At 45.3% G+C, this 12,171-nt stretch overlaps 1 protein-coding gene across 1 annotated transcript; it reads left to right on the top strand.

The window, feature by feature from the left end:
• Positions 1-2,937: 2,937 nt before the first annotated feature.
• On the top strand, positions 2,938-12,171 carry TMEM251 (transmembrane protein 251). The gene is made up of 2 exons (XM_033140744.1): positions 2,938-3,095; positions 11,271-12,171. The coding sequence occupies exons 1-2, from the start codon at positions 2,956-2,958 to the stop codon at positions 11,680-11,682; spliced, it is 552 nt and encodes a 183-aa protein (XP_032996635.1). The 5' UTR covers positions 2,938-2,955; the 3' UTR covers positions 11,683-12,171.

Raw genomic sequence — 12,171 nt, 5'->3', positions numbered from 1 at the left:
GGCACAGCAGAGGCTGTAGTTTTCTTTATGCTATATGGTTTATTTACACATATATTTACAAGCTGAGCCTAATATGGAGGAGTCCAGAGCATTCTTACCCTGAGAGGTTCTGGCTTCTTCCATTGCTTAAGCAGACCCAAGCACTACAGTATTCTCAAACCTTGCTCGTTGCTCTTTGCCCCCACTCCTCCTTCCCTTTCACCCGTGAATCCAACACACTTGGGGCGGAAGGGGGCGGGGCAAGCGGCCGAGAACAAAGGCACCGCGCAGCCAACCCCCACCGCCACTGGAGCGACCCCAGCCCCGAGTGGAGGCTGCTGCGCCCTTCTGGCACCCTCCTAGTCACCTAGCTCCGTTGCTTTGAAAGATACTCGCTGCTGCAGGGCGCCTGTTTGTGCATGTTGTGTTTTCCTGCAGAAGGTTACGCTTCCAAGTTCGCCCCCGCCCCACATCAGTGGGATGGATTCAGGCTTCGCCCCCACAGCTCCCCCCCCCCCAGTTCAGGATGGTAGCGTCAGGAGACGGGCACACAGCGCACTCGGAGCTGAGTGCCGGCACCGAGGAAGCGGCGCGCTCGCCTCCCAGCTGGTTGGCCATTTTGTCACCCCCCCCTCAATGATAACATCCGGGGCGGATCCGTACCCCCACCCCACCCCTTCCTACGCTACTGGAGTCACAAACCATTGCTTCCTAACTCTGTTACTTAACTCTGAATTGCAGTCCATGAACTCTTGGCTTCATCTCTGAGATCAAAGGGGCACCACCTCTTTGCCCTCTATGGCGAGTTCCTTTGATACATTGTTGTGCAAAACACCTCATTACCCCGAGGTAATTAGTCTGAGTTAATTAGCACCAGCTTGGCCCAATTAGCCCTTAACACATGCTAATTTCAGAGGGTTTAAAAACGGTCTAATACACATCTTAAAACACACAGGTCTGGCATCCCGTTTTAACACACAAGCTCTAATTAAATCCTAACGTTTACTGAACCCGGGTATTAAGCGCCCGCAAACCTATAACAATAAGAAGAAATGCTTTTCTTATGTACTTGGGGGGGAAAGCAGGAACAAGGAACTAGATGCAGTCAAGAGGGCCAGATTCAGAACTGGCCCACTCTCCATGGGCAGGTGGTGGGGCATAATATGAGATGAGACAATTCAAATTTAAGCCTGTGGCTGCAATGGAAGACCCAAGAGCATACTCTGCCTCTTCCTTTGCTGCATGCCTTCAGCACTTTTAAAATTTGGCACCTTTTTCTGTTGCCATTCCACCTGACAGCAGTTGACAAATAAGTGGGAGTGATTGGGCTAAGCCACATTGTGCATCAAATGGGGAAGCCTGCAGGTGTAGTTAGGCTGACATAATGAGGTCTAAACAAAATTTTAAAAAAATCATTCCAGTAGCACCTTAGAGACCAACTAAGTTTGTTCTTCGTGTGAGCTTTCGTGTGCATGCCATACCAAGAACAAACTTAGTTGGTCTCTAAGGTGCTACTGGAAGGAATTTTTTTAAAATTTTGTTTCGACTACAGAAGACCAACACAGCTACCTACCTGTAATGAGGTCTGTAAGCTTAATTAGGCTGGAGGTTCCCCTGCAGTGGGAAAGTGGCAAGGAGTTTTCTCTGCTTATATATTTCATAAAATGCACAGCTTGATTTTCTTTTCTTTTTTTAAAAAAACCATCTTGAACATTTTACACAAAAGATAAAACAATAAAATTGTGTGTGATGTTGCAGTCCGTTGGTTGGTAATTTTTTGAGCCAGTTGCTCAAATTGTGATATATGAGCTGAGCTGGGCTCGCTTGGTATGTGATTCAGGTGCTGAGTTTTGGGAGAAGTGTCTCTTGCTGTTTTTGCATTGTAAGAGTAAATGTTGCTGAACCAGATTTTTTTTTTTTTTAATCTATTCATGGCGCCCAGCACATGCTGGTGGTGCAAGCAGGCAAACTTTGTGGCCTGATCATAACTTGGCGGCTTGGCGCTGTTGTGAACCAGCTCGGTAGGTATTTAAAATTGAAAGCTTTCGAATGGTCTCCCACCCTCCTATTCATGGACTGCAAGAAGATCAAACCTATCCATTCTTAAGGAAACCAGGCCTGAGCGCTCACTGGAAGGACAGATCCTGAAGCTGAGGCTCCAATACTTTGGCCACCTCGTGAGAAGACAGGAGTGCCTGGCGTGCTGTGGTCCATGAGGTCACGAAGAGTCGGATACGACTAAACAACAACAACTTTCCCCCCTACATTATGGGATGGGGTGGTAGAGAGTGACTTAAACCCGAGCTTACTGATCTTGCTCAGGAACGTGGGGTGTGTATGTGTGCTTGGATAAAGAGCGAGTCTGTGTCAATGAAGCACTAACGACACTTTTCTTTTCTCAAACGAATGCATGCGTTACAGTGAAGTGAGGCTACGGCTTGCTTTCCCTTCCAGCCTTCCGCTCCTACCCCGCAAATGGCAGCATTCAAACAGAACCCGGAAATAGGATCTGTATTACTATTTACAAATTTCCATTCCATTTATCAGTATGCCTTAGCGAGCAACGGTCCTGCTCTTTGCCTGCAGCAGCCTCTTTGCCTGCTATTCCGGGGGGGGGGGAGATGCTAAGAACGAGAAAACCATACAACAAATTATTTTCCCTCACCCCGCTCTTTGCAGACTTTCTCCTTGGGTGGTTGACAAAAGGGCAGCGTGGGGGGGGGGGCACCGCGGAGGCGGCATCTTCAAAGCGCCTGGATTTGTTTTCCATTGCCTCCCAGCAGCTGCCGCCTCTGCAATAACACACCTGGGAGCGGGGCGGCGAGGGGGGGGGGGGAAACACAAGGATGTCGAAAACATTCCGGAGGACGCGGTGCGTAGACCAAAGGAGCCGCGCCCCTTTGGCGGCGCCTCCGCAGCCCGTAAAAGCGGGAATTCTCGGCCAGGCAATTCGACCCTCCTCACGTGATTGCAGCTATGTCGCGCGGCACCGGAAGCAGAGCTTGGAGGAGGCGGGCCCTGGCTCGGCAGGAGAGGCGGCGGCGGGGTGACGAGGGTCGGGCCGCCTGCTCTCCTTCCTCCTGGCTGCTCGTTCCCGTGTTTCCCGGCGGAGGAAGGTAAGGGCTCGGGAGGCCCGAGGGAGGCTGAAGCGGGGAGGGCCGAAGAGGTGCCGGGGCTCTAGGCTGCTGCTCTGTCACTCCCCAGCGCGCTTTGCCCCGGCTCAGGGACACGCTCGCAACCGCTGGCGGGGCAGCTCAGTCCGTAGAGCGTGAGGCTCTGAACCTCAGACTCGCGGGTTCGAGCCCCACGTTGGGCAAAAGGGCATTGCCTGGAGGTTGAGCTAGATGACCCCCCCCCCGGGGTCCCCTTCCTATTCCACGATTCTGCGGTCCTACTGTGTTCCATAGGTTCAGCCTGCCGAGGAAGACGGAGCGCAGTCCTGTCTCGAGTTCAGTGTGAGAGCATGGGCGTAGCCAAGGGGGGGCACATGCCCCCCAGTGAACAAAAATAAATACAAATCTGAGGCTCTGTCCCCCCCCACAACAAAAGCCTCCCCCCCCCAACAAAAATCCCATTCCCGAGAAAGAGGCCACTTTGCTCACATTTGCTTTGAAGTTCCAGTTCCCTACTGGAAGCTCTTTTCCCCCATTCCAAATTGGGGGGACGACGACGACGACACATGCGCACCCCCCCTCTGTTTAGAAGCAGTTTTGCTTGAGTAATTAAATTCCCATCCTGCCTTTCTCCCACAGGAGCTCAGGGTAGTGAAAGCACAAGCAGCTAAACAATCAAAACATCCAAATGGTTGCATTGCACATGCCCAGAGAGGCACTATTATTTATATCTCAGTCCATACCCGTGCTGGTCAGATTTAAGTTTTGGGGAGTTATGGGGAATAGGAAGGGATCCATTGGGAAAGGATTAGAAGGAAGCATGGGCATGAGGTACTGCCAGCCTTTTGAGGAAGGCAAAATTGGGAGAAGTGACTTGGGGGAGGAATAGAGACGTGCAGACGGTTCCTCTTCTTAATGCTTGGGTTGCATTGTGTTTGTGGTTAGCGGTTTAAAATGTAATTTGGGAATTGAATGAGTGATAATCTACCCATGAGCTTTCTGGAAATGGGTGTGGGATATGAATAATTTTAGGCAGTTAGGTTACATTAAGGAAAATGAGGGTAGGTTACTATCTCAATTTAGGAAGTAGAATCATTTGTTTGGGTTCAACTGAAAAAACGGTTTGACAGACTTGAGAAGAGCTATTTGACAGATAAGACAAAGATGCTACTATATAAAATATAGCTCTAGTTCTTTAGATAAGTATTAGTCCTTCTTCAGTGAGCGTTCATATGGAAAGGTTACTTCAAAATAGGTAGGTTGAAGAATGTGGCTGCTATGGCACTAGTATTACAGAATGCAGTTGCTGTTGACCTGATGGGCAGAGGGGGCACATACCGGTAATATTAGTAAGGTGATACGTTTTATTGTACTAGTGTCAGTGGGCAAGGTGAAAATCAAACTTTTTAAGACTTCTCATTCTCTTACTTTTGCCTGTTACTTGAGCCTTTAAGCTTTGTTAAAAGAATGCAGGTGCATGTGTAATAAAAGTAAAAGACTGCCAAGGCCCCATAACTGATTTTATCATGAATAGATGGGATTGGTTAGGGTAGTGTCAACTGCAGAGCAAGGAAAGTAAAACCAGGATAATTAAGAATGTCATTATTTGTTTCTTCTTGCCTTTCTTTTCTGCATTCTAAAATTCCTTTGACTCCTGGTGTTGTTGATGATACCAGTGTTACAACTTGTTTTGGAGACAAAATGAACTGTACATAAACCCAATTGGGGCAGGAGTTTGTTAAAACGGTGAGCATCCTAAAGGTACTGTATTGCCCAGGGACAAACTGCTCAAGGTATAGATATCCTGTAAAGTCCCAGCAGTGTTGGCCTAACATGTTTGCTTTGTGTTGTGCTGGTGAAATGAGCAGTGTGCTGCCTCCTAAGCATTTGCTTACCATAGGAAATGACGCGAGTTGTAAGATTATGCTATGTATTTTTGATACTGTAAATGTGCCAGTCGTTGCAGGGCTGACACTGACCCTTTCCCCCAGTGCAGAAGTGGGGAGAAGACAATTTTCCACTTGTAGACAGCTGGCCAATTTTCAGTCAGCTTCCTGCTGCTCATGGTTGTTAGGGTTCTTGGGTCTGATCCAGCAAAATACTTACAATCTTAAGGATGAATGCATAGTTCAACTCACTTAATAGATTTGTCACGCCTTAACTGTTGAGTGATCCTGAGTATGTACTCTAAAACACTTCAGTGGAACACAGCTGAATGGATAGGTCTCAGCCATAGGTATCCTTATGTATTTTTAAAAACTCATCTGTTACTTTTGCAAGTGTTCTGTAATTGTTTTGTTACCTTTTGTACATTATCTTGGGACATGCATGGAAGGAGATTAACAAATAACAATAATAGCAAGACAAAGCTTCTAGTAGAGAAAGAAAAGTGTACCATGCAAGGACTGAATCCTGCTCACTTCAGCTCTAGTCAGTGTGGCTAAGTTGAGATTCCAAATTTGGCTGCTGCAGTATACCAGTTCCACACTATGATAAACACATTGCCACAGGTTGCACTAAATAGCATTGTGCACATAAATGAATTTGTCATGGTGAGCTATCTGAAATGCTGCCTTTTAAATGTGTTTCCCATTCCTATAGCAACCTTTGCAGCTGAAAGATGTATTGTATGCTTAGAATTGCTACGCAGATAAAACTGGCATGACCTCCACTGCAACTTATCAGAGTGCCCGAGTTCCCAGTATATTTCTTTAATTAGTTGTGCTTCAGAATTGCCCTTGAAAAAACATTTTATTTTATTTTTTTTGCAAAATTGTAAATGGTCTTTGCAGCTATGCAAGCATAACTGAAAGAGGCTTGATGGACAGGTTTCATAATGTGTTGTCCAGGGGTGGCGACTGCAGAGCAAGGATGGCCAAAGTGAACTTTCACTGGATCATCTTGTGTTAACAGTATTCACTTTGGTAATGAGATCCTTTAGCAGCAGCCGGTTGAAGGTCTAAATAAATAAATAGACACAAACATGGGAAGATAAGTATTGAGCTGTTAGTCATGCTAAGGTTAATCTTGCCCAGCATTCCGTTTCCAAAAGTTGCTGGCTAGATGTCTTTGGGAGTTCAAAACAAGGGGTGGTGGTGGTGGATCTCCTGTCTTGGTCACACACACACACCCCAATTCCATTTAGCATTCATAGCTATACTGCCTCTGTCCATGGGGGGCATCACAGCTATTGTTGCTAATAGCCATTGATAGATCTGCCCTCCCAAGAAATCCAGAACTAAACCTGGCTGCATATTCGTTGCTCCAAGTTCATTGTGGTCATGGTTTGAAAAACAAGGTTGTAAAAAGACGTTTGGTTTTGACATTTGCAAAGATCTGGCAGGGACTTCTCAAATATGTGAATTGACTTTATACTGTAGGCAACAGGCAACCTTTAGCGTGTTGGTAGTTACTCGATCCTGTTGCTTATTCCTAAAGATTTGGGGATGACCAGTGGTTGAGGGGAAGCTTGGTTCTACAGATTATTCTTCTGACTAAAATGTGCTTGTAGATCTCATGATCAGGCAGCAGTGAATGATAATGACAGTCACATGATTATTAGCTGGCAGTTGTATGTCACTGCTGTGGCGAGAGAAGATAGGTGGTGTGGATTATTGGTAAAACAAGTTCTGCAGCTTACAGTTGTTAAAAGATAATTCTTTATTTCAAGTACAGTTGAAAAACTGTTACTTAATGTTCTCTACTTTCCTCAGTGGTCGTAACTGTGTAACTCTGCCCCTGGACTTTAGTTTCCTTTTGATAAGATGGAGCACTGAAGATCTACTGGGCCTTTGTGATATGCACATTTACAAATACAGTGGTACCTCGGTTTACGAACTTAATCTGTTCCGGAAGTCAGTTTTTAAACCAAAACCGTTCTTAAACCGAGGCACGCTTTCCCTTATGAGGCCTCCCGCCGCTGGTGCCCTTCCACCGTTCGGATTCCGTTCTTAGACCGAGGTAAAGTTCGCAAACCAGGACACTACTTTGGGTTTTGCAGAGTTCGTAAACCGAATCGTTCGTAAACAGGTTCTTAAACCGAGGTACCACTGTATACAGGCAGACTCCTAAACTGGCAGCAAAGCTGCTAATCTTGTTTCAGGATTGCCATCATACTGAAGATCAAGAATGAGCTGCACTACAGAGTTTACAGTAGTTTTATTTTGGATTTTAGAGCAATGGATACTTAGGGAGTTTTCATTATTCATGTTAGTTGACAAATATTATAGTTTTGCTATTTTTAGCTTGTTTTAATCAAGAAGTTATTTTATGATGTATTAAATATTTTTCCCTTAAGTGATTGACAGGTAGGGAGTTAAGTTCTAATCATTTTCTGTGGTTTGTGTGTGTTAATATTTTTGTGTCCCCAGCTACATTATGGAATTTCTTGCCTGCTCTGGAGGTTCAACCGTCCCCCTCTTTCATCCCCTTCCATTGGTCGATGAATACCTTTGTATACCTGCAGGGTTTTGTTTGCTGCATTTCCTTAGATGCGGGTCTGTGTTGTGGACTGTTCTCTTCCATGTTTGTGTTTTCTAATTGTGTTTTATTATGATCATGGTTTCGCTTCATGTAAACCGCTTTGAGAAATGTGTTGGCCTGAAAGGCATAGAAGTTTTAAGAGTAATAAAAATTCTGCAGACTGCATGCCAAGTGTGCTTCAGTTTTAGCAAAGCTCGTGGCTCTTTCTGGGTGGTATTCAACTAAGTTTTACCCTTAAGTGGACTCATTGGAATTAGTGAACATCACTAAGTTGGGTCAGTTGATTTCAGTGAGTAAAACTAAGTGGAATACCACCGCATGTCCAAATTGGGAGCTTACACAAATAGTTTCCCTGCTTCTCAGACAGGCGTATCATTCCCCCCTCGCGCCCAAGAATGGTCAGAAGAAACTTCCAGTCATCAAGCAACTGATCATAATGGATGGTTTCCCCTTCCTCTTTCCTCCTCTGCACCCTCAGCCAGTGACTGTCTATTTCAAGCACATGTTATAGTGGGCCTTTTGTTTTTCTTTTCTGATCCAGTCCAGTTCTTTTGTCTAGGTCAGAAGATGAAATTAAATGAGAGAACCTTGCACCAGGGATATCTTCTAGCCACAATAAATACTGCTCGTGTTGCAGGCTTAGGGACCAGCCAGAAGGTCTCCCTGCTACTTGTTTCTCTTTCGGTCAAAAACAAGAAAGGAAAAGTTGCAACTTCATTGATTTTTCATTTTTGCAGAAGACTGGATAAACTTGGAAGTCTAGTGTGGTATTTTGAGAATCAGAAAGCAAGAGGAGGAGGAAGCACACAGCAGAATGGAGAACTGTTTTAAACTTGCTTCTTAACAGTACTTAGCCAAGAAAACAGTTTTTTCTGGGTAACCGCCAGCCTAAAACCATTAAGGTTCAAAGCACTAGCCCAGTACAGTGGTACCTCTGGTTACGTACTTAATTCGTTCCGGAGGTCCGTTCTTAACCTGAAGCACCACTTTAGCTAATGGGACCTTCCACTGCCTCTGTGCCGCCAGAACACGATTTCTGTTCTTATCCTGAAGCAAAGTTCTTAACCTGAAGCATTATTTCTGGGTTAGCAGAGTACAGTCGTACCTCGGGTTACGTACTTAATTGGTTCCGGGTCGCTGTACGTAAACCGAAAAGTACGTAAACCGAAAAACGCGGTTTGCGCATGCTCAAACCGAAAAACCACTTTGCGCATGCACAGACCGTGAAAACACTTCTGCGCATGTGCAAATCGTGCGCGCTTTGGGTTGTGCTTCCAGGTTAGCGGAGTTCGTAACCTGAAAAGTATGCAAACCAAAGCGTATGTAACCCGCGGAACCACGGTAGTCTGTTTCTTCTACATGAGAGCAGCCGCAATACGGGACCAGGCACTTGGGTGTGGAAAGACTGGTGAGAACCACATGCTACAAAGATAGAGTTGCTGTGGTTTTTGTGAATGCAATGATTCAATGATGTGGTGAAAGATTTGCCCTGAGGAGCTCCATGGAACTGTGTTGGCTGGATAGGAACAAGTTTTGCCCTGACTTAAAAAAAACAACCTGTTGATGATGTGTTAGTGTATTAATGCTAGCAATGCCAGTCGTCAGGGATGACGGGAATTGTGGTCCAAAAATTACTGGAGATATGTGTTTGGGAAAAATTGCTCTTCATTCACTTGTAAGCATGCCCATCAGGGTCAGGGAACCTTTTGCAGCCCAAGGACAACATTTCCTTCTGGGCAACCTTTCAAGGGCCACATGCCAGTGGCTGGCAAAGCCAGAAGTAAAAGTGAGCAGAGCAAAAATAAAAATGTAAATCTTAACTCTTGTGTGGTAAGCCAGTTTCTTTGTCCTTGCACACAAGCCACTCCTCTATCCAGAGAAACAAGAAGCAGGAGGAGGTCACACTCCAGCCATGCCAAACACTCGAGGAGGGTGTGGCTTAGGAATACAGAGGGTATATGTGACCCAGGGAGACTTCCAGGGGCCACATAATAAGGCTCTTAAGGGGCATGTGGTTCCCCATCCCTAATGTACATGGATTTTTTGGAGGGGTGCATGCTATTGACTGCAGATGTTTACTGAAAGCCATGTAAGCTAGTCTTAGATCTCATGTGATATTTATACAACTTTGAGATTTATGCAACTCTCATAAAGTGACAGTTAAGGAATACAGCTGCTGTGTCTGTGGTACTCTTCAAAAGGGAGCACACACTCTCGTACATGGTATTATCCACCCCACTCCGTCAGAGCAATGTGCATAAGTTTAGGCTCCAAGTCCCCAGAGATGCGAAGGCCCAGAGGAAAACAGAGAAAAAAATGGGAGTGGGGTGGGGGCATGGCTTCCCCCCCCCCGGTCTTCACATCTCTTCTAGCTCCTCCCGACTAGTGTTAACTGTATGGGCCGAAGGGCCAGTGTTGCAACCTCTGTACACAGAGCCAGTGTGGTGTAGTGGTTAAGAGTGGTAGACTCGTAATCTGGGGAACCGGGTTCGCGTCTCCGCTCCTCCACATGCAGCTGCTGGGTGACCTTGGGCTAGTCACACTCCTTTGAAGTGTCTCAGCCTCACTCACTTCAGAGCGTTTGTTGTGGGGGAGGAAGGGAAAGGAGAATGTTAGCCGCTTTGAGACTCCTTTGGGTAGTGATAAAGCGGGATATCAAATCCAAACTTCTTCTTTTGCTTCCCACTAGGTTTTCTCAAAGGACGCTTACACCAATTCTTACTCCCTTTTCCACTCTGTAAAGAGTGAACAGTGCTCCTGAAACTGTCAAGTTTGTGTTTGGCTGGTAACTCTCAGGTTTTTGGGGAGGGGCTTAGCTCAGGGGTAGGGAATCTGCTCTTCATGCAGTCAGTTCCAGGTTCATTTCCAGCATTTCTAGGTAGGGCTTGGAGAAGTTTCTTCCTGAAACCCTGGAGAACCACTGCTGGCCATTGCCAACTGTGCTTCATATTGTTACATGCCATCCCAATCTCTGAGTGGTGCAAGATTCCATCATTTCCAGGTGCTTACCTGGGGTTTGTGTTTCCTTTCGGAAATGAGGCACAGTGAAGACTCTGTTGTCTTTATGATATATGGTTTATTTACACATATACACATCCTGAGCCTATGATGGAGGGGTCCGCAGCATCAGCACCCCGAGAGGGTCTTGCTTCTCCCATAGCCGCAGCCCTGGTTTTGAACAGAAACCAACCATTGCTCTGCCTCTGTGGCTTTCCAACTTGCTGCTTTGTTCCTCTGCCACATCACCCCTCCCTAACCTCTCTCCTCTAAACCCCAGCTTTATCTGTTGAGGGAGGGGCCCACCAGCCACTTACCATCTTGCACACCCAGCCCCCTTGATTAAACTGGAATGCTGGGGAATAATGTAGCCTAACATGGGATAAAAACCTGATTAATAAGTAAAATTAAATTGGCTGCACTGTAGAATAAATCTTTGAAGATTGCAGCTTATATCCACTTGGGATCAGTCTTCAAAACCAACCATCTCATCATCTCTTTCACTTCTGCTGAAAATTTAACACCCTGTCTTTAGCATTTTGCACATTACATTTCCTACTGGGAGATGTTGGGGGGGGGGAGGAGCAAAAACAGTATTTGCCCAGTAACACTTCCAGCTACACTTAGAAAATCGTATCCTGTAACATGACAAGCTGATATTTCTTTAAGTGCTTTGATTATCTTTTTCCTTTTTTTAAGGTTCAGAGCATGGAGAATGATGAACTTCCGTCAGAGGATGGGATGGATTGGTGTGGGATTATACTTAATAGCAAGTGCGGCAGCCTTTTACTATGTCTTTGAAATCAATGAGACTTACAACAGACTAGCACTGGAGCATATTCAGCAACCTCCTGAAAAACTGAGAGAAGAAACGACCTGGATGCACTCCTTAAAAACACGGCTGCTGTCCGTACCCTTTTGGCTGTGGACTATTATCTTCTTGATCCCTTATTTACAAATGTTCCTGTTCCTTTATTCCTGTACAAGAGCTGATCCCAAAACAGTGGGCTACTGTATTATTCCAATTTGCCTGGCTGTCGTTTGCAATCGGCACCAAACATTTGCGAAGGCCTCCAACCAAATTAGCAGACTGCAGCTGATTGACACTTAAACCCATCTGCGTTTTCCAATGAGCGCTTTTAGATAACCTGAAGGATCTTGGCTGCATCAGTTGAACATACAAACAGAATGTGAAATTCTTTTTCTCCATGTTAACTACTGAATAGAGCATCAACCTATTTTTTTTTTTGAATAAGTTGACTTTCAGTATGGGTGCATTCTATTTGGTGGAATAACTGAGCTTTCTTTGAGACTCAAGGATGACATTCTTCATATTTGCCTTACAATGCAGAATTTCTACACTGCTAAAAGTTTTTGTGGAGAAAACCTATTTCAAACTTTATTTCACTGTGCACTCCCACCTTTTATCTTCAAGCTTCCCTCAGGAGGAGGATCAGTGAAAACGGACTTTTCCTTTGTTATAATGTGTAAAGTTTGGAATGATCATAAACTGACATTTAAGATATTGTGCTTTTTCCTTAAATAATGTTGCACTCAATAAAACAGGGCTTCGTTCACACACATGACTAAAAGAAAATGA

This window comes from Lacerta agilis, chromosome 1 (genome assembly GCF_009819535.1).
Source record: "Lacerta agilis isolate rLacAgi1 chromosome 1, rLacAgi1.pri, whole genome shotgun sequence".
Classification (NCBI taxonomy): domain Eukaryota; kingdom Metazoa; phylum Chordata; class Lepidosauria; order Squamata; family Lacertidae; genus Lacerta; species Lacerta agilis.
The sequence above is the reverse complement of the archived record's forward strand: the minus strand, read 5'-3'. Positions and strand labels throughout refer to the sequence as shown.

What these genes read in the sequence shown, in the direction of transcription:
- TMEM251 (XM_033140744.1), top strand. Translation starts at nt 2,956, where the DNA reads ATGTCGCGCGGCACCGGAAGCAGAGCTTGGAGGAGGCGGGCCCTGGCT. An exon ending in GTGTTTCCCGGCGGAGGAAG is followed by an intron (nt 3,096 to 11,270) that starts GTAAGGGCTCGG and finishes CCTTTTTTTAAG; the next exon opens with GTTCAGAGCATGGAGAATGA.